Here is a 26454-nt window from a genome sequence, read left to right as displayed (position 1 = left end):
TTCCATCCTGGGAAAGATGACTGAGTGAACAGTGGCTAAGTAACTTCAGCAATGAAGCTACTTTGGTTCTGGATCCTTTCCAATCTGGTTTCAAACTGGGGTTTGGTACTGAGACTGTCCTGGTAGCTTTGGTTGACACATACGATTATATCTTGATAAAGGTGGACAAGCACCCATGGATCTGTTAGCTGCTTTTGACACAGTTGACCATATGGTCCTGGTTGACTGCCTAGCCTCCCTGGGGGTGAGAAGGACTGAACTGAGGTGGTTCATCTCATTCCTCCAGGGACCTTCACAGAGGGTAGCTGTTGGTGGAGGAAGGCATGAACCTCTGGGGTGCTGTATAGTTCAATTCTCTCCCAACTGTTGGTTAGTATCTATTTGTGCCCTCTAGCAGAGATCATCAGGAGGTTTGGAGTTGCATGCCACCAATATGAGGCTTATATTTAGCTTTAACTCCTGCTTGAAAGCAGCTAACTGCCATGATCTCAGGCTCGGCCTCATGCCTGGTTGCCATGGTGGATTGGTTAGGAGAGAGCTGGCTGAAGTGAAAGCCTTCAAAATCATGTGGTTGAGAAAGTCCAGAGCCCAGGGGTGGCCAACCTTACTTGCACTTAACCACCAAGTCCAGTTCTCTGCAGTGGACTCTGATAGGAGCTTAGGAGTATGGCACAATTCTTTCCTTCCCCTGGACAAACTTTAGTCCAGGATGGCAGAGACTGCATTTTATCACTTATACCAAGCCCACCAGCTGGTCCTCTATCTGTCCCACTCTTAACCTTGCCACTGTAATTTATGTGACAGTCAACTCTAGATTAGACTACTGTAACATGGTCTATGTATGGACTACCTTTGAAAATACTTTGGAAATATCAGGATGTGGCTGCCAGAAGTATATTAAAAATTGTTTGCCAGGTCTGGAGGGTAGGGGGCAAAAGAATAGAAATCAAAATTTTGATGCTCCACCAGAAGTGATCTTTGCAAAAACAGGCAAACATCAAGGGGCTTCTGGTGATGATCTTGCAACATCCTTTCTGATATAGGAACTTTCCAAATTTTTATTTCTTATTAAGAAATCACACATTATATGGAATCAAATTAAGTGACAGTTGCCTTCACCCATGTTTCTTTTTATACATCACAGTTTATCGAACATGTCTTGATTCCGCTTTTGCACATTTTAGCACTTTATATGTAGTTCTTTACACAATTATGATTAAATCTCACGTTGACCATTTCAGTCCACAATGTATTCTAGTCTTTTCCCACTCTCCACAAGATCCATAACCTTCTACAGTTTTATAAATTTAATATTGGATTAGTGCAATTCTCTCCTTCACTTTACAAGTTGTTAGTGTATCAGTGATCCTTGCTACACCATTCGGAAACCCATTTGACATCTCTCAACTAGTCACTGCAAAATGCATAATTACTCTGTTTAATTTTAATCCCATTTTGTATCAGCTTGACAGCAGTTCTATCAAATATGCATTTCATTAGCTTTCTGGGGGGGAAAACCCACTTCTATGTCCAATATTAAGTGCACTGTGTGTCCTTTATGCTATATAAGCTTATCAAACAAAAATATTAATTGAGTCTGGTATAATCAATCACTGTCAAACCCCTTCTGCCAATTATCCACATTCCTACAGGTACTTCTGAACTAATAGTTTATTAATGATGCTATATCTTAAGTCAATACCAATGGTTTAGTTCCATTATAGTGTAATCTATTATACTAACTATTAGTTTATTATTCCCCAGATTCCTCAAAATTGTTCTCTAATCAATATTAATATGCTAAGATACCAGTTATTCTGACATTATTGTAAACTGTCATTTGTTCTAAGATCGTTCTTAACTAAGCTTGCCTGCTTTATGCATTCTGAAATTCCTCTTGAAAATAGTCATGATAGTAGCGTAACAGGTTTAATGGTGGCAACAAGAACATTCTACACTGTAGGAATTAGAAATAGTTTAGGAATTCCATCACAGTCCTTAGTTCATCAGATATATATAGGATATTACCAATACAGATTTCAAGTGATATATTTTAGAACTGAACCAATAAAGTTAATAAGTTGTGGTACCTCCAACCCCCACAATAATTTCCTTTACAGTAGTATTAAACCCAGGTTAGCCTGATCTCAGCAGGGTCGACCCTTGTTAGGACAGATGGCACATCATCAAAGAAGTCTAGGGTTCTAGAGCTGACTCTGGGGGGGGGGGACAACCTTTGAGAATTTAAAGAGGCAAGTGATAGCCTGCATTCGGAAAACAGACTCAATTGAGAGAGGAACTGAAGAAAGCTTTTCCTAGAAGCAAAGAGACTTATGTTGCTTTTATGGCCCGATTAAAGAGAATGGCCCAACAGTGGTTTAGGGCTGTCAGAGTGAAAGCAGCTGAAGAAGCATGTCAGCTAGTTGTAAAGGAACAGTCATACCAGAAGAGATTTCTGCCATGGTAAAGTCCAAGGAGGGCTTTGATTTGTTGGAGCTAGCAGTTTTTGCCGATCACATGGCCAGCATACAATGCAAAGAGTAGAGGATTGCCCTCAAGAAAGCATGAGTTTTTTAAAGCAATTCCCACCTACCTTCATCAATTACGTCCATGAACAATAAATCATTATTTAAATCTATTTTAACCTTCACCATTTTCTCTATATACAACAATGCCGTTTCCCAAAAAATTTTCACCTCTTTACATTCAATCTACATATGAATATAATATGCCTCCTGATCACCACAGTGCCAACATTTTGGGCTAAGTCCCCTAATCATATATGCTAATTGTTTTGGAGTTCTATACCATTTTAATATCACTTTCCTTTCCATCTCCACATATTTTTCAATTTTTATGGTATTCAAATTTTCCAATAATTTTTCTATTTTTTTCACTATCTAGAGAACCCCCCTTCTCCCATTTTTGTTTCATGAATTCCTTATCCTCTATCATGTATTTATATAACAGCCCTAAGATTGTCCCTTTCTCTTTTTCATATTTTTCCAAACACTTCGCCATTATACCTTCACCTTTTATTCTTGAAACCTTTATTCTTACCCATATACCTCTCAACACCAACCAATTCTCTTTACCTCCTATCTCTATAAAATTTTGCAACGGCATAATTTCTCCTCTTTCCTTAATCAAGTTTGTCACAATTTGAATTCCTTGTCTTTTCAAATTCTTTATCACTTTTATCCCTTCTTTTCCAGCCACGCTTGCCAAGGTGCCACGTCCAGAATAGAAGGCATCCATTTTCCCCTCTATTTCTCCCAAATTTCCAATGCCACCTTCCTTGATCCTATTGCTATTTGATTTCTTCTTTTTGTCTCGGTAAATATTCCATATCTACCAACTCCTCCATTAATTTCATTTTCTATCTTGACCCATTTCTCAGTATTATCTTCTTTTATTCCCATCACACTCTTTATCTGGCATGCATTGTAGCAGACTTGCATTTTCGGGATACCCCAGTCTAAAAGATTCTTTGTCATATATACAACTTTATTCAATACTCTTGTTTTTTTTTATTCAATACCTATGATTTTAACTTTCTATCCCATTCCTCAAATAGCTTCTTTTTAATTTCTACAGGAAGAGTTCTAAATAAATAAAACATCTTTGGCATTATACACATTTTAATGCTTTAATTTTCCTTGTTGTTGATAGGATCTTCTTTGCCCATTCTTTTATTTGTTTTAATATTTTTCCAGCTTTCTCCATAATTATATTTTAATATATTCTCCATTCTATGTGTAATTATAATACCCAAATATTTAATCTTCTTTTTTACTAACCTCTTATTTAACTGCTTTTTTTCAATATTCACGCCCAATATTTCTGCCTTTTCCATATTAACTTTTAACAGTAAGTACTTTTGGAAATTCTCCAAAATTATTTTCAACTCTTTCATAGTATCCACAGGGTTAACCGTTATTACTAAAATATCATCTGCAAATAAATTTAACAGTATTTCTTCCTGATTCACTCTATATCCTTTTATTCTGCCATTATTCCTAATTCTTTCTGCCAAAAATTCCATTGCCATTACAAATAGAGGCAGTGATAATGGACAACCTTGCTTCACTCCCCTTCCAACATGCACAACTCCTGTCCACCCATCGATTATCCTAATCTTTGCCTTTCCTCCTTTATATAGCTCTCTTAGTACCCCTATAAAGCCTTTTCCAAACCCAAAATTATTCAATGTTTGAAATAGAAATTCATGACCTATTGTATCAAACGCTTTATATACATCTAATTTTATAATTGCATATTTCTTATTCTTCCTGTGTTCTATTACATTTAAAATGTTCCTTGAAGGATAACTAATATATCTACCTCTAACAAACCCATATTGATCTTGTTCTATTATCTTTGGTAGGATATTTTTTATTCTATTTGAAAATATTTTTGCAAATATTTTATAATCCTGATTTAATAAACTTATTGGCCTATATGACTCTACCTGGTCTGGTTTTAATATTGTTATAATTTCCGCCACTTTCCATGACTCTGGAACTTTCTGCCTTTTAAAAATATTATTAAATAATATCTGCAATTCCGGTATCAATACCTCTGCCATTTCCTTATAATATTCAGCAGTAAACCCATCCATTTCCGGGGATTTATTATTTTTCAATTATTTAATTACTAATGCTATTTCTTCCTGTTTTGTTGACTCTTCCATATATTCTCTTTCTTCCTGGGAAATAATTTTATTTGGTTTTTCATCGTAGTTTGCGTTTTATACATGGCTAAATAATCCTTGGAAAAACTCTTCTGCCTAATTAATTTATTGTCTATTATACTCTTGTTCCTATCATCTTTAATCACTCTTATTCTCTGTTTCTCCTTTCTCATTTTTAAATAATTAGCCAAGCATTTCATTAAATTTATATTTGCCCTTTGGAATTGATTTTTCACCCAAATCTCTTTCTTCCACAATTCAGTCTTGTCTAGCTCCTCTAATTGTGCCTGTAATTTATTTATTTCGTTTTTAATATTTATTTATTTTGTTTTACTTATTTCATTTTATTTATTTTGTTTTTAATATTATAATTAGCCTAGAGTTTAAACCGTCTCAGCCTAATCTCTTAAACTAAATCTTTCCTTTCCTTATTAACTACTTTTTACCATCTAGCTGCTCTGACCATACAATAACCTCTGACTACTGCTTTAGATGCATCCCAGAGAATTTCATTTGTTACTGTTCCTTTATTTTCTAGAAAGTAATATCTTATAAAGCCTTTCTTTCTTTCTCACCCTTCCATATCATATTGTTGAACCTCCATCTATACTATTTTTCTTCTCCTTCCATTCTGAACATGGCCATCAATGGAGCGTGGTCTGAAATCCACTCTTTATAAGTTTCTATTTCTACACTGTGTAAGTTACTCAATTTTTTAAAAAATATATAGTCAATATATGTAATTTTTTATGTCTAGTAGAGAAATAAGTTGGCTATTGAGGTATATTCAAATCATTATACATATTGGAAATATTCCATTTCTATAACTGCTCATTCTCTCTTAAATCCATATTATAATCTCCCATAATTAAGGTTTCACCTGTAAATATTGCCTGAAGTCTTCCAAACTGTTTCGCCAGAAATCTTTTCTGCTTTTTATTAGGGGCATATAAATTCATTAGTGTCATCTGGAATCCATTAATTCTAGCTTTAGCTATCATCCATCTTCCATTCTGATCAGTAAATAGTTCCTGAACTGAAAAGCCAAACCCTCTTTTACCAATATTGCTAACCCATTCTTCTTTACTTTCGATCTGGATTCTCCAATAATTTCCCAACCTGGCACCTTTAATAAAACATTCCCATGTGATATTTTTATGTGCTTCTTGCAAGCATAAAATGTCCATCCGTTCTTTCTTTATAAGTTTATATTTCTTTATATTTCTTAGAATCAGAGTTTAAACCATTAATATTTACAGAGGCAATTTTCAACTTGATACATGCCATGTAATTACATCATTTTTATTTTGTCTGAACCCTGCTGCTTGTATCTATAAAGTTTCCCTTATCCTCCCTCCCCTTCTCCAACCATTCTCATGGAAACATATCGGATAAAAATAGAGGTGAAGTTTCAAATTTAATGAATACATGAACACTGTAAACTGTTTACTAATAATTTGTTCAGCATAGAAGTTTCAATTCTCCCTCAGATTAAGAGTTCAGAACTTCTCGGTAGACAACATTCTTGGTTTTTCTCTTTGGTTGGAGGATGACCAAGCTGTCAGGAGAGCTAACTCTGGAGCATGCCACATACAACTGACCGTGGGAGAAGCAGCCATGCCTTAGTTCTACACCAGCCACTTTCAAACTCTGCCCTTGTGCCTTATTAATAGTAGTGGCAAAACAGAGTTTTACGGGAAATTGCAGCCATTTAAATTCGAAGTGGTAAATACTCCACCCATAAGAAATGCACAGAACTGCACTTGTAAGACAGTTGCAGCCACTAACATCTTGGAGCATCCTATTTAGGCCCTTGATACCTCAAATGTGAGCCATGGTGCAGTCATGGCGCTGGGGTCCCACCATGAGGCTGAGGGAACCTTTCTTTCGCTATGTGCTGGTGATCACAGCGTCTGCATGAATTTGTTCAGTCCCCCGTAGCAGTTGCAGCAGAAGAAGCACGTTGCTGTGAGTTGAGGAACATGGTGTTGGATAGCAGGGCACCCGTGGTTTGCTACATGTCGGTGAGCACGGTGTCTCTGTGAATTTCAGGGTGACAGTCAGCATAGTTCTGTACAGTGTGTCTGTGAACTGAGGGGTGACACATAGCTGGTTTCCTCACAGCATGCCTGTGGAGCGGTGGAGTGGGTTGTGCATATGTGGCTGCAGCTTTATGGTGCTGTCTGTGTGTAATGCAATGTATAAGTTGCTGTGTGTATTTAAGGCATCGCATCAGTGGATCAAGCGTGCCTGTTGTTTGGTGGGCAGTACCGCAGCTGGTCGATGGGGATAGTGGAGTTAGAGCAGCAACATGCCCGTCACTGAAAAGTCCTATGACAGGAAGCTGTAGATGTAAATGCGGAGTACCAATCACTGTTAGAGTGAGTGACTCATCAGAGGAACTGGGAAGCCAGCTGAAGTGCCTTGGTGCTCAACTGTCACACACGGAATGTTTGGGCAGATGGGCAGAGATGAATAGGAAAAACAGAAAATAGCTAATAACTTGAGTTGACTTCAATATTTTTGGAAATCCTTTCTTATTGAGTGCCTCGGGCACATGAGGAACTGGCGTGCCAAATTTCAAGTGCGTAGCTTCAGCAGTTTCTGAGTTCTGTTGGCGAGTGAGTTAGTGAGTGGAATTTGCTTATATATATATATATATAGATAATACCAGCATAGAAATCCTTTCTCTACCTTTTTATTACTAAGACAGACCCAATACTACTACTACTACTACTACTACTACTACTACTACTACTACTACTACTACTACTACTTTCTCCTCATACAACTGGGATACCAGCACAGCCCTGCTGCAGCCCAGGCCTCCAGGTTTGGCAGTGGTAGGGCTGTGGGACAGGCAACTTGCTGCTGTTGGAACTTAAGGATTTCTATTCAGGTTTTAACCTAATAATATAGTTGTGGTATTTAATTATTCAACTCAAGTTATACACCCAACAGTCAGTAGTCCTTTCTACTGAACCATGAACAATAATAAGGGCTCATCTTTTTTCTTCTGATGTGAATCTGATTCCTTAATATCTACAAAGCAGGGACAGTTGGTCAAGATCAGTGCTTCCGAGACTAGGCATATTACAGGCCAAAATTAAACCTCAATAGAGATGCCACCAGGCCTGGAGAAACATACCAGTGAAAACATTCAAGTACCCATCTTCACCCACTAAACCGCTTTTAAAGGAACATGACATTTGGGTGCTGTGTGAAAGCCTTCGACAATACATTGAACATGACATTTTTGGCAATCATAAGCCCCAGATTTCAATGCATCGCACTAGCTGGCATCATATGATTGCTCATGATAGGAAAAATACAAAGTTAAGATCCAGCTCCTAGCTGCCATGAGCATACCCATTACACTAGAGTCTATAACAACCTCACTACAATTTACTAATCATGGAACGACATGACAATCATATATGTCAACTATACATGGAAGCAGTTGAACTAGCACATACCAATGCCAACACATCTTTCTCACATCAGGTTGTCACAGCCCTCGTGCATAACACCACAAGGGAGGGAACATAACTCTACTCACAATGTAGGTGGCACCATGGCACCTTGGCCATTAGGAACCTCTGGAGCAAACACAACCCAGGGAGCTCCTCAGTAAGTTTGAACCACCTTCTGCAATCATATTTTCTTTTGCCAGGTAGATACACAGGAAATGGCCAAGTGATCATGGCCATTTCTAGGACATTACCACATACTTCCAGAATTCTCTTGGCAAGCCCAAGACCTCTGTCATCTGAGGGATTCAATCCTGGGGAAGGCCAAGAGGGGGCGCTAAAGAGCACAGATGCTTTTGCCACATAAAAGGGAAGGGCAGAAGCTAATGAGGCAACAGGAGAACACATAACTGCACATTCACATAAAGCATTTCTGTAATCTCCCCAATAGTTCACTAAAGAAAAAGTACTCATGGGGCAAACAGGAGGCATGGGTTCAAATTCTACCAAGGGGTTTGTGAGTAATGCAAACAACCCAACCAGCAGGAAAATAGAAAGAAAAGTTTACCCCACTCATCAGCAGACTTTTTTCCTCTTATCCAACTCAGCACAAAACATGGGACACTAAGAATTCTTTAGGAGAGCTGGCATAAGCACAAGCCCTATATAGTGAAAGGCTGTGAAGACTACAGGGACAGTGGACAGGCTGGTACAGTATATTCAGTTTATCAATTCAAGCCCTAGCAACCAGGTTCCTAGGACTTTCAGACCGAGCTGAGGCTTTGCACTGCCAAACTCAATCACTGAGGTTGATCCCAGTGGACGTGTCCCATCCCTCAGTGCAGTGATATCTCCTTTCCTGCATCTCTAGCCTGCATTTACCCCTCTCTTTGGGCTGTAGTAGCATGGGCAAGGAGGGGGTGGGCACTGGTTTCTTAAAGTCCATTGGGGGGAGGACAAGCCATGGATGCACCCAGACTCTTTCCAGTGGCCTTAATAGTTAACCTGCCCATGCTGCTCTGACACACCGCTGTTTCTGCCCAATTCTACACAGGTGCCTAAAGTATGCCGGATGTTTCCCATTCCCTCAAGGTTTTGATGTGATTTATTTATCAGCTTTGAAATTGACTTCTGCTTTATATTCATACTAGCAGGGCACCCGTGTTTCGCTACGCATATTTCATCACAGGCTCTCTATGAATTTCGGGGTGACATTCAACATACTTCTTTACAGCCTGTTTGTGAACTTTGGGGTGACATGCAGCATATTTCCTCACAGCCTGTCTGTGGACTGATGGGTTTCGCATATTTTGCAGCAGCTTCCCGTAGTTGTCTTTTTCTAATGCAATGTGTTATTGCTCTCTTTCACCTGGTAGGCTCCAAAAGACATCATGAGGAACCAGCCGTTGTATTTTCAGGATGCAGAAAGGAAGTGTTCTGCCATTGGATGCTGATGAGTGAGAAGACTGTGAAGAGGTTCAGGGTAGGGTTGAAGGGCAGGGAGCTGGACTGAACCGCCACTGCAGCACATTCCTGGGGACTCATCCCGCCACTTCAGAGCACGACACCAAGCACAGGGTGATCGGAGGCCGAGAGCAGTAAACTTGTCTGCACAGTAATCAATCTGATGTCCATATGCAAAACCTACAAATGTTTAGTAGTCCAAGGTGATAGTGCGGTTTGTAATCTGTTTTGATTGTATTTGGCTATAGCGGTGTTGTTAACGTGAGGGTGGGGGGAGGAGTACTTTTTCACAGCCTGCCTGTTAACTTCGGGGTGACATTCAGCATGCTTTTTTGCAGCCTGTTCGTTGAAGCTGGTGGTGTTTAACTGTCACCCTTAGAATGTTTGTGCAGCATATCTGTGGACTGAGGGGCTGGTTTGCCCTTAGAATGTTCGCGCAGGTGGCCAGAGATGAGCAGTTAAAACAGTAAATGTGTAATAACTCGAGTAAAACTGAATATTTTGAAAAATCCTTTCTTAGTGAGCACCTAAACCACTTAATTGAACCAGTGTGCCAAATTTCAAGTTTGTAGGTTCGGTGGTTTTTGAGTTCTTTTGATGAGTCAGTCAGTGGTATTTCGCGTTTATAGATATAGATTAGCCTAACATTCTCTTTCTTTATTTTGATTACTCTTTGACAATATGATATAAGCAAAAGAAGAAGGATGTACAGGTAGGATATGTCTGATGGAAGGGTATATACTAAGATGGCAATTTATTGGGATGTCTACATATTGATTTTAAGGTCCTCGAATTTTTTAAAAGCAAATTAAATGTTCCTATAGTTCAAAAAGAAAACATGTTTTACAATTTTCCCCACTATTCTCTCTCCACTTCAAGAAATGCTTCTGAATACTTATGCTAGTAAATAACAGATATTTAATAGATGCTTGAAAATGCTGTACCTCTTGAATTTCTGATTGGCCAACAGGAGTTATGGCCAACAGGCCAACAAAAGTACAGACCTGCTGGCAGAAGAAGCATCAACCCTACTTGCGAATTACCCCTCTGAACTGGTGCACTTGCATACATATTCCACATCTATAGGATAAAGAGCTCCAATAGTCCTGTGCCGCTTCTTTGTGACTTTGACAGCTGCCTTAGTGTGAGCGCGACGCCTGTTGAATTTCCTCATGGCATGCAAATATGGGGGTGGGGGGCTCCCTTTGTTTAACTTGTCCTGCACACAGAGCCGCATCTCGTTCACTTTCTCAACATCACCCCTCTGAAGCCCACGTGGTTCTGGAGCCGATGTAAACGCCAGCCGTCAGGAGGCTCCAGAATCGCTGCCTCCTCCTTGCAGGCTTCTCAAAGGCCTAGCTCTCTGCCACGACCCTGGGGAGGCGAGGACCCCCACTCACTAAGCACGTGTCTGCACAGAAACTTCCGCGTCTCCAAACAGCAAGGGAGAAGCCCGTTAAACCCGAGGAAAGGCGACCTGCTGCAGCCCAAGGAGGAACTGGGCGTGCTTCACTGTTTCCTGTGGAAATCCCGAAGCCGTTCAGCTCCTCCTCCCCATGCGCGTTTTGGGGGCTGGGGACTGGCTGAGGAGGAACAGAGCTTGGCTGGGCTGGCTGTCGCTCCTGCCATCTGCGCCTGCCTCCGCCTCGTCGCCTTCTGCCTTCCCGCTGCCCGCGGCCTCCCAACGCCACCATGCCCCAGCAGCAGCAGCAGCAGCAGGGGAGGTGGCTTTCCTAGCCGGGCCGCCCGCGGACCCCCTTCCTTCCCTGGTTCCCCGCTCGCGCGCCCCTTTCCACCCTCCCGGCGGGGGAGGCTCCCGGGGTGTTTCTTCAATGGGCAGTTTGCTGAGCGGGGTCAGCTTCAAGGAGCCCACCACGGTGGAGGACTGCGACTCTACGTGGGAGACGGACTCGGAGCCGGAGCTCCAGGAGCCCGAGCATGGAGACGAAGGGCCGCCGCTGGAGGGACTGGGCGGCGGGGGCAGAGCAGAGGACCCCGCCGAGGAGGGACCCCAGCAGCAGCAGCAGCAGCAGCAACAAGAAGAGGACCCGCTCCCTGCGGCAAGTGCCCGGGCGGAAGACATCGCGCACCGGGAAGAGGCAGAGGAGGCGGCAGTGGAAGACGAGCTGGAAGGGGAGGATGATGAGGGCGAAGACTGTGAGGAAGGAGCGGGCCGCCAAGAAGGAGAAGCTATTAGCGTTGACCAGGTAATGGGGGACCCCGCAAACTTCTCGGGAGGGGAGACAGTTGGGGGCTTGAGCCCCCCGCTTCCCCTTTCTCATCGCCATGGCTTCTGCCGCGTTAGGAATGCAGCATGTGTGCGTGTGGGGGGGAGGGGTGTTAAAATGTGAAGATTGAACGGCACGTTTCCGTAGAACAGGTTTGTATTTTAGCTTTCCCCCTTTCTTCTCTCCCCTCCCCCCAGTTGAAATGCTTGCAGTCTGGGTGATTCAGTCGTAGTGGCTGCATCTTTTTTCCTTGCCAGGAAATCAAAAGTGGAATGGGAGGTGGAAGGATGAGGAATCAAAGGGGGCGGAGAAATCAGCCTGCCTTGCCTGTCTCTTGTGTCACCCTGCTCATAACTGTCTGGTGTTTTGGTGTGGTTTGTTTTCTTCTTGGTGACCTGTGTTGCAGGTGGTGAAAGAAGGAACTGTAGGATGGGGCCATGGTTTGTTTGTGGTCCCCACCCCCTTTACTCACCAGCTGGCTTCCCCCCCCTTCTAAAAGAGGCTCTGGTGGTTTTAAAATGCAGAAGGTCAAAGTAGTTTTAATTTGCTCTGTTTCCTTGGTGCCACTGCTTTTCTGGTGGAAGACTCTGATTCAGGGAACAAAAATATGTTAAGCTCCTGTGGTATTAGTGCAGTTCCAGAACCAGTTTTATTTGACATTCTTCTGACTGTGTAAAACTACTGCTGTGATCGTATCTACTGGAATTGTATTCACAACATAGGACTGAAAGACTGATTAACCTAGGTCTTCTGAATGTATATGAAACGCATCAACCCAGATGATTTGTCCTTTACTTTCCATTTGTTTTTAGATTATTTTGAGATCTACAGTTTTTTCTTTTAACATTCTTCTTCACAATTCAGAAATGCAAGCTGTGTTTTCAACGTGATTGATTTTCCTCCTAGAAATGATTTCCCTTTTCTATCAAAAGGTCTTTATCATATGTTCTTTAAGGATCTAGAGAGCAAGCAGCTGCAAATATTTGGCTTTATATTGTATGAGCTGGGTACATGGAAGTCAAAAGGTTTCAAGGAGTTTTGCCAGAGAAGTCTGAATTATAAATATATGTTTATATGTGGAGATTTTTTTTTAGCTGGTCCCCAACAGGTGTGTCAAAAAGTAACATGGGGAAAACCACTCAGAATTTTGCAACATAATCCAATGTTTACCCAACTTCAAGATTCTGGAGAAGTCTAAGATATGAAACAGTTTGTCTTTTTTGTGTGGGACAGTGGTAAAAATTGACATTTAAAAACTTTGAACTTGATTTCAAACTTAAGCTCTTGGCAAAAACCCTCACGTACAATTTGCTGTATTTTTGATGTAATATTTTGTTCAAACAACAGCTCGTTCCGGGCAACATAGACTACTGACTTCCAAGTCCCCAGGCCTTACAACTGCTTACTACTTTTTGCCTCCCTTCACTAGCATATTTCCACCACACACACCCATATACAATTTATCACCAAAATGTTACATTTTTCAGAATTATGGTAAAGGCTTAAATTTAGGAAACTGTACAGTTGAACTAGTGAATGCAAAGTAACACACATTGGCTGGTATAATAAGGGCTGAATTTACAAGAGGCTGAATGACTTCAGATAAGTTGCTTCTGGCTCTACAAACCTGCCACAATTTCCCTTGTTTCAGTGCGTCTCTTCCTTCATTCCAGTCACACAATATTTTCAACTGGTTCTGGTGGGTTTTCCGGGCTGTGTGGCCGTGGTTTGGTGGATTTTGTTCCTAACGTTTCGCCAGAAATCCACCAGACCACGGCCACACAGCCCGGAAAACCCACCAGAACCAGTTGAATCCGGCCGTGAAAGCCTTCGACAATACAATATTTTTAACTGTTTATTTTATTTATTTGATGTTTAGAGCTCTGCCACTTGCAGCGTCCCTATATAGTGATGCAAGGTTTATCCAACGCCAGGAAGCTCAAGGTAGTGAACTTAGTTCTTCCCCCACTCTCCATTTATTTTATTTTAAAAATTGCATTAGTTTTATAAGCTGTCTAGCATGCTCAGGGCAGCTTCCAACATTAGTTTGTTCAATAAATATAAATACAACTAGCGGTACCCGGCCACGCGTTGCTGTGGCTTATTGTGGTGAAATGGGAAAGGAGCAGTAGCAGCAAATCAACTGCAGAGGCCAGCAGTACGTGCTCATGGAAACGCGCAGGCTGATACTGTGCGATGTCATTGATGTGTGTGACCGCATTCCTTGTTGAGGAACGGAAAGGCACCCCTCCCACACATTTAGGCTGCCTGGTCACGATCCTTTACCTGGGAGTAAGTTGGGGTGGTGGCAATGGGTGTCGCTTCTGAGTAAACCCTCTGAGAGGCGCGACTCAGCCATTCAAAGTATGTCACGGTTGCTTTACCGAGCTTACTCCTGAGTAACGCGTGCCTTGGAGGCAACCTGGTTTTCTGAACTGTAACCTCAGTATTCAGGGAATCTAGGCTGGCTGGCCCCTCCCTCCCCTTCCTTGTATGCCACCCCTTCCTCTCTCCTCTCCCTCACTTCTCTTCCCTTGCATGGCACCCCTCCCCCTACCTCCCTTCCCTCTCCCTTCACTAGGGTGGGTGGGTCATATCCAGATGCTGAGCCCCCTACCTCCCCTCCCTTGCATGCCACCCCTCACTCTCTGTCCCCTCCCTCACTTCTCTTCCCTTGCATGCCTCCCCCTCTGTCCCTTCCCTCTCCCTCCGCTGAATGTGTATGAGAGTAGGTGTGTTGTGTGGTAGTAGTGGGTGAGGCACAGAGAATGAAAGGTACCTGCGTGTGTGGGGGAGAACCCCACCCAATGTTTCACACGGCAACGTGTGTATGTGTTTCACTTCCACTCGAGTTATTACCTATGTACTGTTTTTACTGCTCATATCTGTCTATCTGAGCGAACATTCTAAGGGTATGAACATTCTAAGGGTGACAGTTACACACAGGCAGCTTCATGTCCTTCACCATGGAGCACCAGGAAAAAAGAGTTTTACCTGGCTCAGGTGCATTACCTGAGGGAGGAGAGGTGTGGAAAACATGCTCACATACATGAGCGGCGGCGTGTGCAAGTTTGGGGGTGATCCGTCCAGCCATTTCGGCGTTACGGCGTGACTAACAAAGTCACTGTTAGCTTTTTATACATATATAGATAAAATACATTAAAACCTAATCAAAACCGAGTGGTGACTAAGACACAATTTACTGTCGAAGGCTTTCACGGCCGGAATCATTGGGGTGTTGTGTGGTTTCTGGGCTGTATGGCCGTGTTCTTGTAGCTTTTTCTCCTACACAATTTTTTTTCCATTTTATCATTACAAACAAGAAGAAGCTGAGAGTGGCTGGCTGTGCAAAATGTGAAATGGCATAGCAAAATGTGAAATGGAATTCAGTTCCTAGTTTGTGGAATTTTTAGTTCCTAGTCAGAAGTTCTAACCACAATACTGCAGTGGTCTTCACAGTTTTGTCACTTTGCTAGGTCATGCAAGCACTGGTCAAAAATGTTCAGTGAGGGAAAGATTGAGCCCACTGTGTCTCCTTGGGAAGAAAGGGGAGAATTAAGCCATAAGGCTCTACCAAATACCACAGCAAGGTTAGGGTTAGGGTTAGTAACATGGTAAAGTCTCACCAGTATGCCATGAAAATGCATCAGGCTCCAAAGAGTACTGCTCAGAATCTCCTAGGCAGAGATGAAGTTTCCACAGGGACATCTGGGGACAAATGCCCTGGACGGCTGCTGTTCAGTCATGTGTGGGGGAGGGCAGAAAATCAAGGCCCGGTGGCAGCCCCTTCCTTCATGTCTCCTTCCCTGTGGAGCGTCATGTGAAGCAGGTCCGAGGTGGGCCAGGCACAGCAGGAGCGCAATGGAGGGCGGCAGGCACACAGAGCCATGCACAAGGAGGGAAGGCAGCATGCTGGGTGTCTGGCTGTCTCCTGCATTTCCTTCAGGAGATGTAGGAAGCCGCCTCCTGCTGCCCTACTGAACCCCTCTGGTGGCTGCCTGCCCGTTTCCACAGGCGCTCAGGCACACAGGATGAGGATGTGGAGGGGGCTGAGCAGGGCAGCAGGAGCCGGGCGGCAATGGGGCGCCACTCTTCCCGCTGCTGGGCCGGACGATGAGGCCGGCGATGGCCTATGGGCTGGCTGAGGTAAGTGGGGCACAGGAAGGCGGGTGCAGGGAGGAGCACTCTTGGGCAGGTGTTGCTCCGGGCGCCATTTCTCCTCCCTACGGCTCTGCCTAGGACTTGATCTCAGTGTTTGGCTAACTTGATACTCATAGAATTGGGGTGACCAAGCATTTGTGCATGGTAGAAATGATGACAATACATGTCCCATTATGAATACATTGCGATGATTCTGCATTGATTAGTGTAAATAGTAAAATTCCTAGCAGGACAAAAATTACAAGAGTGTACTGTGCTGTAGATATATTGGTACTGCCCTAAATGATACATGTAAACAGGGAATAGACTGAATCACAAATGCAGTACATCTCATGGAAAATATTTTTTTGAATGGAGTTTGTTGGAAGCTTAAAATGATTAGTATTTTCTGTTGAAGTCTGGGATAGAATAGATCGGTAACTAATGGAATTATCAATGTTTGACAAACTAATGGTGTTTATTCTTTAATGTGGAAGTCTAAACCAAGCACCAGCTGAAATCTGTGGGAGTTCTATTATTCACTACAGCAAATAATCATCAGTTCTAAAAATTGTGTGCATGCATAGTCTTGGGGGAGGGTAACATTTCAGAAAAAGTAAGATTGTTCAATATTTTAAAGTTATTTCACTCAAAATTGTGCGGACCTCCTTGTAATTATCAGGTCTGTGTCAGAACAAAGGCATCATGAAACTACTAATGTAGTTTCTGAATTAGTTTGTTAAAAAGGGAAATTGTGCAAAAGCGGGAAAAGTTGACTTTGAAACTGTATATTTTGCTTTCTAGTCCATAGTCTCAGACCTGTACCTGCAATCCATTCATTAAAATCGTTTTCTTCATGGTGATCTGTTATAATAGAGATCAACATTCTGTTGTGTAAGCAAATCCTCGTGCGATGGTTCTGACCCTATTCTGACCTATATCTGGCATACTGTATGGCCTTTTACACTCTACTTTGCAGTTTTGTAAATTAGGTCACATGCCACAGATCCTTCTGTCACCAGAGTGTGTGAGACAACTGATCTTGAAGTATTCAAGAATCCTCTGTTACTCTTAATATTCAAGTGCATTTCCAGTGTATATTTTATATATTTGCAAGAGGCCTGTTGCACAGCTTTACACATGTGATCAGTTGTATGTTTCTTCTAGCTGCCTCTTAATTCAAAACACTGTAACATGATCAATGATGTAACAAGATCAATGAACCATCTGGAAACAGTTCTCATAACTGCAGTGATGGTTGGTGCAACTCATACTACTATGTATTTGTATTCTACTTTTCCAATATGAGCATAAAGTTAATGGTTTAAGATCCTTGCAGGATTAGACCTGTGTATTTTGTCCTGCGTCCTATTTCTATCAGTGCTGACCAGGTGCTGGCAGATAGCCTATAAGCTGTGGTGGGATTCAAATAATTTAACAACCGGTTTCAGTGGTGGAATTTAAATAATTTAACAACTGTTTACAAGCACCATTTTAACAACCAGTTCTGCCGAAGTGGTGAAACCTGCTGAATCCCACCACTGCTATAAGGAGAATAGATTGATGACTTGCAGTTAAATTTAAGACCAGGCTTTCTGCAAAAAGTTGTGCTTGAGCTAGTTAAATTATATGAGGGTTTTCTTTGCAATGGTTTGTGATGGCTCATCTGTTTATGCCAATTGCCACATGATACCATAATCTAGGTTGGTATTTGTCTAATGGAAAAGCTCTCAGGTATTTTTTAAACATGAATAAAAATTCTTTTTTTAAATTCATTTAGCCTTTATTTGGCATAAACAATATAAAATCACATCAAAATCACATCAAAATGCAAACTTGCAACATATAGCAAATGAAGTTGATTCATACAAGATGAATAAAAATAACAAAGCCTTAAATCATTAATCAAATACTATTTAGTTCAGGGGTAGGCAACCTTTACCACCCAAAGTGCCATTTGGACCTGTTTTCCACGGCCCTGAAAATCTACCGAGTCGGAGAGGCGGTTCCGACAAAGCCGCCTCCAGTTCAGTCCCTCCACTCACCTTTCCTTCCAGCGCTCGGTGGCGCCAGGCAGGGAAACCCCCTCTGCCCGATGGAGCAGGCAGCTGCTCTGTGGGGCAGAGGGGGGATGGTGTCTGCGGCCTGCTCGGTGCCGCCGCCTGTCGCGCTACGGGAGGCAGTGGCACCAGGTAGGGAAACCCCCTCTGCCCAACAGAGCAGGCAGCCGCCTGCTCCATGGGGCAGAGGGGGGATGGCGTCTGCGGCCTGCCCGGTACCACCGCCTCTTGCACTGCAGGAGGCAGTGGCGGCGGGCAGGGAAACCCCCTCTGTTCCGTGGGGCAGGGTGGGATGGCGGCTTCGGGGATGGCAGAGGGGGGATGGCAGCTGCTCTGGAGGGACACGCTATCCTCTGACCTCTAGGGGTTGGGCAGCGTGGGCATGTCCCTCCAACCCTCTAGAGCAGTGCTGGAAGGAGAGGTGAGTGGAGGGGAGGCGAAAAGCGGCACCCTCACGCACGGAGCTGCCTCCGGTTCGGCCCCTCCACTCACCTTTCCTTCCAGCGCTGCTCTGAAGGGCTGGAGGGACACGCCCACGCTACCCTCCGACCTCCAGGCCACGTGGAGCCACAGTATAAGACTGAAAGAGCTGCATGCGGCTCCAGAGCTGCGGGTTGCAGACCCCTGATTTAGTTGAATCATTTCTCAGTAACATTAAAAAGATTGCAATCCATTTAAATCTTCTTAATGAGCTTGCATGGGCTGTCCTGCTCTTTGCTTCAGATGACCATTCCTGTTTAGAGATGATATATAGTTATAGGAGACATCCTACCCTATAGGCAGATATCTACCCTATAGGAAAGGCTTTGATGCATTCCTAGGTTTGCTCTCGACTGCTGCAGAATTTGGGGGCAAGCAGTAATTGCTCCAGTCCTTCCAAACAGATGATTTAACAACGGAATTAAAAGGGTACGTTTCCATCTACAAAGTAATATTCTTGGATTTGTAGAACATTTTACTTTTGACAGTTAATTGACCAATGTGACAACTCCACAGCAGTTACTATGTGATGGATATGTGTGTGTGTGTTATTCACATCAGCCTCCTTTTCCAACAGATGTTTATTACTCTGTAATTTCAGCAACTGAGATTTAGTGAGGCCTTTGAATAAAGTGATTCCTCAAAGGAAGGTAGCCAGTTTTTCATTTCCAGCTGCGGCTCCTCTTAATTTTGAATGCTTCTTAGAAAATACCCTGACTTTCAAAGTGACTCTTTAGAAATAGATGTACGTGCAGGGGGCTGTGGTAAAAGAGCAGAAATATCTCAGTGTGTGAGTAGAATGGCATATGCGATCCTTCAGAACTCAGCCTTCATTTCTTATTGTCACAGTACTATATATGTTCATGACGCCAAAGTCTAGTTGTTATACTCACTCTACTTGCTACTGAATATGTCTGCTTTTTTTCAGGGGGATGATGCAATTGAAGTGACAGCTAAACCAAAGAGAAGCTTTTATGCTGCAAGAGATTTGTACAAATATCGGCACCAATATCCAGTAAGAGCATTTCATAGATTTTTGGGGGCATTTGTTAAGGCAGAATGATGGTGACATTTAAATCCCTGTCATTACTTAAGTCCAGTTAAGCCCTGCAAATGTCCACTGTGTAAACAAAATAATTTTAGGGTGATGTAATGGGTAGAAGAAGGTGTCTAGAAACTCTGAAGCTCTCTGTTGATTGATTGTGAGATTGCAGGGCAACTATTCATTGTATCTTTTCTTATTGACATCGTTTGTGCTAATGCAATGGTAAGAAACATCAAAGAGAGAATGGTCATAATTTCCTACAAAAGATCACTTTTGCCTTGAGGATTTTATGACAGGAATGCCTGACTTTATAGTTGGTTGCCACATTCACTGTCCTAAAAGCACATATAGGAGATTTCAGGAACCTTTGGTATATAGTCACCAAGAAAAAAAAAAAACTAGTGGAGCTAGGTAATAAATTGTTGCATTGTGAATTAATAAATGTTTGCCCAACTAAATCTGCCTTGAAATAGTATTTGGTTTTCTAGGAGCTGGAAGGCCAAACTACATATCGGTAGTGGGGTGGGGGGTGGGGATCCTCTTATTTTCTGTTTATCTCTTCTTGTTTTTTTTAACAACACCCTTCCTCCCAGGAGCACAGTGTGAAGTACATGCTTCTCAGTGCCATTTTAACCTTCTAACCACCCTATTCCACAGTCACTCAGGGAATATGAGCCTGTTTTCTCAGTCCTAGGCTGGTGTTTTTAGCCACTTAATCATGCTTGCCCTTTCCCCCCATAGCTGCTGGGTTAAACAGTAAAAATGTTAACTGTATAAAGCCATCCCAAGCTGTCCTGGTTTTTTTTTTACTTTTCTTCTTTAAATGACATTAAGCATGAGAAAGGCATAATAATATTAATTTCAAACACTTGTATATGGAAGCATTGCAGGCATTTTAACAAGAAATATCATAACAGATGCACACATTCTTTTAATTTTGGATTGTGGCTTGGTTTTCCTTTGGTCACTTCTTTCATCTGAATAAGCCACTACATTGCCCTGTGAAATCTGTTGCCCTATAATAAACAGATCGTTATTTACACTGCCAGCTTGTGAAGTGTTAGAAGCTTCTCTTGGCATGTAGGTCAGAATGAGGTTCCACAGTATTTTCCCAAATGATAAATTTGGTCAGCTTAAATAGCACCTTCACTTCACTGAGCTCCTTGGGGGAGGGGGAGGTATAAATACAAAAATAAATAAATAAACAAATAAATAAATAAATGTATGAGCATATTAGACATGATTTCAGCACCACTCTGTTTTCTGTTGATATTAAATTAGCTTTGTACTGTTAATCTTTGCTTAGCAGAACTTTAAAGATCTACGATATCAGAATGACTTGTGCAACCTTCGTTTTTACAAGAATAAAATTCCCTTTAAACCTGATGGTAAGTAAACCATAACAATGATTTCATCCTGTTAGTTACGTTCTGTAGTAATTGAAACGTTTTTTACTGATGAGAATTTGTATTATAATTTGTATAAATCAAAAGAACAAAGCCATCTATGCATCAGGGTGTTTCTTTTAAGATAGCCTTATCTTAAAGTTTATCTTGTTTTAATATCAAAAGTTCTTCTAAAAGGACATTCTCATGTATGGTGAAATTCCTGATGTGTTAATTAGTTTGTATGCTAGTATTCTGGATCATGTGCTTTAGTCCACAAGGCCTAGTGTTAAAAAAAGTGATTATACAATTTAAGGTCTTAAAGAAGGGGATATCTTTCTAGTAAAATATCTTGCAGATCTGTCTAGAAAACACTTCAACTTTAAAATTTACTCCAGCAGTTTTATTCCTGTTTAAACTAATGACACTAAGGCCCCTTCCGCACACGCCAAATAATGCATTTTCAAACCACTTTCACAACAGTTTGCAAGTGGATTTTGCTATTCCGCGCAGCTTCAAAGAGCACTGAAAGCAGTTTGAAAGTGCATTATTCTGCATGTGTGGAATGAGTTACTGATTTGAAATTCAGATATCCCACCATAAATTGTTTTGACTTCCTCCACAATTGACTTCATTTCCTAGTCTGATATCAAATGGTGACATCAGTTAAAGAGGGTTCTGTTAAAGAAGGTTCAGTTAAAGAGAGAAGGAACCAGTTATGGTTTGACATGAATATGAGTCATAACATTTACAAAAGAATTTCAGATTTATCAGAGATCTCTTTAGTGTTGAGGATTTTAAAAATATTTTTGGTCATTGAATTTTATGGCTCTTTCTGTTCTGGTTTTATTAAATCAGTGCTAGCAATTTATAGAAATGTATATCTTCATATAGATAATGTATACAAAAAGTGTGTTCTCATAATTTGTCACAGTTTTTTGCATGAACGTTTTGTTATGTAATTCCTAAGTAGAATATACTATACTGAAGGATTGTTTAACATTTTCTTGATATAGGTGTTTACATTGAAGAAGTCCTAAATAAGTGGAAAGGAGACTATGAAAAGTTGGAGCACAACCACACTTACATACAGTGGTTGGTAACATTTTACTTGGTCAGTTTTGTGTGTGTACACTTAGTTAAACTTGCTTAAATTATAAACCAATATTGTGTTTTGTTTTGTTTTTAATATAGGCTTTTTCCTTTAAGAGAACAAGGACTAAATTTTTATGCGAAGGAATTAACAACATATGAAATAGAGGTAAAGCAAATAGTTCACAGTATAAACTTATTATCTGAGGGGTTAGGGTAGAAGGGCTCTGCATTGTAATGTTTTCAATATGTCTTATAATGTGTTGCAGGAATTCAAAAAAACAAAAGAGGCAATTAGAAGATTTCTATTGGCTTACAAAATGATGTTAGAATTTTTTGGAATAAAATTACTGGATAAAACTGGGAATGTAACACGAGCATCTAACTGGCAAGAGAGATTCCAGCACTTGAATGAGTGAGTAACGAACGGTCTTCAGTAGATATTTCAGTGAGAAGCTTGGATCACACTATATTCAACCTAGGTGTGTTCCTAAACTTGCAACTGTTATATTTCTGAGATGCAGCCACACATAGATGTGATATTTGAATAGGATGTATTTGTGTGAAATCCAACACATGTATAACAAATCATAAAGCTGATTCCTAGAACATGACTGGCATATTCATTATCCTGTGCCGATCAATACACTGGATTTTTACGTGCACATATCTTTTCACATGTTATGTCTGTGTATAAATTCCAGTCATCCCAAAGAATGGGCAGGCATACCTAGTGAACAGGGAAGGAAGGAGCGATCTATCCCACCCCGTCTCCTGTACTGCTGAGAATGAAATTAGGCAGCCCAATTTGAGCACAGAAGCTTTGTCTACATTGGAGCCCCCAGTTTGGTGCCTGTGGGTGCCATGTCACTTGCAAATGCCTTTTTTGGAATTCACCAGGTGTCTTCAGAAAGTGGGGAGAGCCAGATGGGACTTTTGCCAGTGAGGCCTCTGATTAGCCACTGGAGATTTGATTGGTTGTGCAGATTTTAAATGGTGCTTTGACAGTAGTTGCCACTACAGCACAAGAATTCTCACTGTGACAGAAGGTATATTGCAGCAGCCATTTTGTGATTGCTCCCACTCCTGCAGCAACCATTTTTTTGGCTGCACCCACCACACTGCCTGAATTCCTTAAGGTCCCAGCAGGCTCAAAAAGGATGAGAACCCCAAACAGGAAATGCCTGATCTCACCCATCCACTGTTACCTTCAAGCAACAGCAACAACATCTAATGGTATATACATGTCCACAGTGCAGCCTCATCATATGCCCGAATGTCCAAATGTCCAGTATTTTAATGTACATAATATACTGTGCACATGGATAGGAATCAAATGCTAGTCAGTTGATGATAAAATATCTAAGTCAGTAGAGTTTTAATCCATAAAAATCTGTTCGTTCATTGTTTTTATGTATGAAGTGCAGCATAGTCTTTGGCAAGTGCATTTCAATGTAAGAATTTAGACTGAGTCCTTAATTGCTCCTATCTGGTACAATTTGAATAGTGTGGACAGGCTATTTTAACTCAGCAAGTTTGAAGAGGTTTTTCACTTGATACTTGCAGTCCCATCTGAATTGCCTATGAAGGCTCAGCAGTTGAGTAATAATTACCCTTTTGTCAAAGTAACAGGAACTGGCATTTTCTATGACTGGCACAACTTTTTAATTTGTTTTCTGTCATTTTGAGTTCATTTACTCTTTTGTTGCAGGTCTCAGCATAACTACTTGAGAATCACCCGTATTCTCAAGAGTCTTGGGGAACTTGGATATGAGAGTTTCAAACCTCCCCTGGTAAAATTTATTCTCCATGAAGCTCTTGTGGAAGATACCATCCCCAACATTAAGCAAAGTGCTTTGGAATATTTTGTGTATACCATCAGAGACCGGAGAGAAAGAAGGAAGCTTCTGCGATTTGCCCAGCAACACTATACACCCTCTGATCATTTCATATGGGGTCCACCAAGAAAACAGAAAAGTGAAGGAAGCAAACCGAGCAAGAAGCTGGCATCTCCCGTTTCTCTTCGCAACAGCTGTACTTCTCGACATAAGAAAAGAGACTCCAAGAATGCTCCTGCATTTTGCAACTCAAGTGGCAAATCGACTGATGAGAAAAGGGCAGGAGCCGCACCTGTTGAAACTGAGGAGGATCTCACTAGGAAACGTAGCAGCTCTGAGACTGCTAAGCAGAGTAGTGGTGAAAAGGACAGTGACCTTGAATGTCAGAACTCCAAACAGGAAGGAACAGTCAGTCCTTTGCACCAAAAGGAAAATATTTCCCATTTCAAAAAACATAAAGGTAAAAATGATGAAAATCTGAACCAAGACAGTAGAAATCCCGGAGATGTAGAAAAAGATTCTTGCAGTAGTTATTGTGGTCCAGCTGACACATCAACTGATCTGCAGGACAGTGTAGGTAAGGATAAAAATCCAGTGGGATCAAACTCTTAAAGCAAAGAGGAGACTCCAGGATTCAGACATCCCAGTAAACCCAGTCTCCTGCTGAGAATTACAAAATGGTGGATTCTTTTCACTTCTATGAAACTGAATATCTTAGTTCTGGGCCTGATGCCAAATCTGTCAGTATAGGCTTTATGGAGTTGTATGGCTTATTTCATTTGACTTGGTTTGCATTTTTGAAAGGGGTGTGTATTGTTGCTTAAAAACAACATCATATTCTGAATTCAGAAACTTTTGAGAAGTTTGCTCTCCCTTGGTTTTGTTTATTTGTTCTGTCTCTTAAGCTACAGTTTATGTTTTTGTAAACCTCATGGTCCAGTTAGATTTTTGAGGAGCTAGGGACTGGAATGTCTCTAGTATGTAATCACTTGGCATGCTGCTCTTTCCCAGTGTTTCTGCCATTGCCTGAAAATCAAAGTAGATCTAGGCTGCACCCCCATTTGAACAGCAGTATTTGGCTTGAGTTCAAGTCCCACCTCTTGTGAATCTCACTGTGATACTGGGAAGAAAAACTACATTCTCCCAACCTTGTTTCCACTTCTGTGAAATGGGAATAATTTTTTTCTTGAGGTGGTGGTTGAAAACAAATGCTAGATGGTAAATTGCTTTTTAAATTGGAGAAATTAATGGTGATATTCACACCAGCACCCACTGTACTCAAAGTTTTTCACTGCTTCTTTCCCTATCATTTCTTTCAATTCCCCCTTCCCCGGTGTAGTGTATTTTCATGGATATAAGGTTGGTTTGGTCAGGTCTGAAGTTGACTAGCTGACTTCTGGCATGTTACTTGCTTTTCCTCTCCTTTCAGTAGGGTTGTTCTGAGGATAAAATGGGATGTTGCCATGTACACTGCTATGAATAAGTTTTGGTTCTTGGAAGAATGTTGCATTCATATTTCCTGTTCCTTTCTCTGTCCCCATACTGTTTCTTCCCTATTTGTGGGGTTTAATCAGGCCATGCTGATGAAGGAGGAATGCTGCTTTCTCTTCTGTTCTATGCCATTGTTTGTCATTCTGGAATATACAGGGAACAGCCTAAGATGAAAAAAGTTCCACTGAGAGCTGCACACCAGATCCAGATCTCTCTCTCTCATCTTGTATGAATCCTTTTTTTTAGTTGCCCCTTCTCAAAAACTCAAATGTTTCTTCCCAATAGAAAATGCTCAGGAAACATTATAGATTTGTAGAGGAGAAACAGAGAACTTTGAGAAAGGATATGACTCACAGGACTCCAGAAGAATGAGGGACTACTCTTTTAGAGGCAGAACACCTCTCCTTGCAAGTAAGCCCTTAGTTAGTTATCCATATCATTCTGCCAAGTAGCAAAGAGTATTTTATCACAATGGTGTGATGAGATGGTTATCTGTATGGGTTCTCAATTGGCTCCTTAGGTAATACAATCCTGTTTTGATTGAAGTAGGCCTGTAAAGATTTGTTATGAAACTTTCTCCTGTCCAGAGCTGGATTTACACATCAGCTAAGGTATATCTTTGGCCCTGTAAATATGGAAAAGTATTAAAATTGCTATTTTGGGTGATGCTGTGATGTCTTGAATTTTATGCTGCTTAAGGCAAGGTTCCCTAACCTTTTTGAGCGTGTGAGCACCTTTGGAATTCTGACACAGTGTGGTGAGTACAGCCACAAATTGACTGCTGCAGCTTATCTTCAGTTGGAGTCTTCGTGCAGTGATGGCAGCTGCTGTCTAAGTAACATTTTTGAAAGAATATTCACAGCCAATCCAAAGCCTTTTTGGGCAAAAGCCTCACTTTCTAAAAACACTTAGTGGGTGCCAGGAAAGATGATAGCAGGCACCATGGTGACCCCAGGTACAATGTTAGGGACCTCTTGCATAAGACCTCAGCATGTCTGAATCTAGCTGTTCCCCAAAGCCCCTTCCCCCAGAGTTAAAGTAGTTAATGTATGTGACGAAATGGGACTC

At 41.5% G+C, this 26454-nt stretch overlaps 1 protein-coding gene and 1 long non-coding RNA gene across 3 annotated transcripts in view; one reads left to right on the top strand and one right to left on the bottom strand.

Annotated features, from left to right (window-relative positions):
* LOC125432554 overlaps positions 1-26454 on the bottom strand; it is a 112862-nt gene that overhangs the window by 10413 nt on the left and 75995 nt on the right. The window lies entirely within an intron of this gene.
* Positions 11238-26052, top strand: OGFRL1 (opioid growth factor receptor like 1). Of its 2 annotated transcripts, none has more exons than XM_048496193.1 (7): positions 11238-11834; positions 19464-19550; positions 20890-20968; positions 21982-22060; positions 22160-22226; positions 22327-22472; positions 23769-26052. In XM_048496193.1, the coding sequence occupies exons 1-7, from the start codon at positions 11460-11462 to the stop codon at positions 24505-24507; spliced, it is 1572 nt and encodes a 523-aa protein (XP_048352150.1). In that variant the 5' UTR covers positions 11238-11459; the 3' UTR covers positions 24508-26052. The 2 variants fall into 2 exon arrangements, with proteins under 2 accessions (XP_048352150.1, XP_048352141.1); XM_048496184.1 differs by having other exon boundaries at positions 11239-11834; positions 20887-20968.

Source organism: Sphaerodactylus townsendi, linkage group LG01, assembly GCF_021028975.2.
Source record: "Sphaerodactylus townsendi isolate TG3544 linkage group LG01, MPM_Stown_v2.3, whole genome shotgun sequence".
In the NCBI taxonomy this organism is placed as follows: domain Eukaryota; kingdom Metazoa; phylum Chordata; class Lepidosauria; order Squamata; family Sphaerodactylidae; genus Sphaerodactylus; species Sphaerodactylus townsendi.
This window is presented reverse-complemented; position numbering and strand designations above follow the sequence as displayed.

Coding starts and splice junctions, on each gene's coding strand:
- OGFRL1 (XM_048496184.1), top strand. CDS start 11,460: ATGGGCAGTTTGCTGAGCGGGGTCAGCTTCAAGGAGCCCACCACGGTG. Junction 19,551..20,886: donor AATATCGGCACCAATATCCA/GTAAGAGCATTT, acceptor ATCTTTGCTTAG/CAGAACTTTAAAGATCTACG. Junction 22,473..23,768: donor AGATTCCAGCACTTGAATGA/GTGAGTAACGAA, acceptor CTTTTGTTGCAG/GTCTCAGCATAACTACTTGA.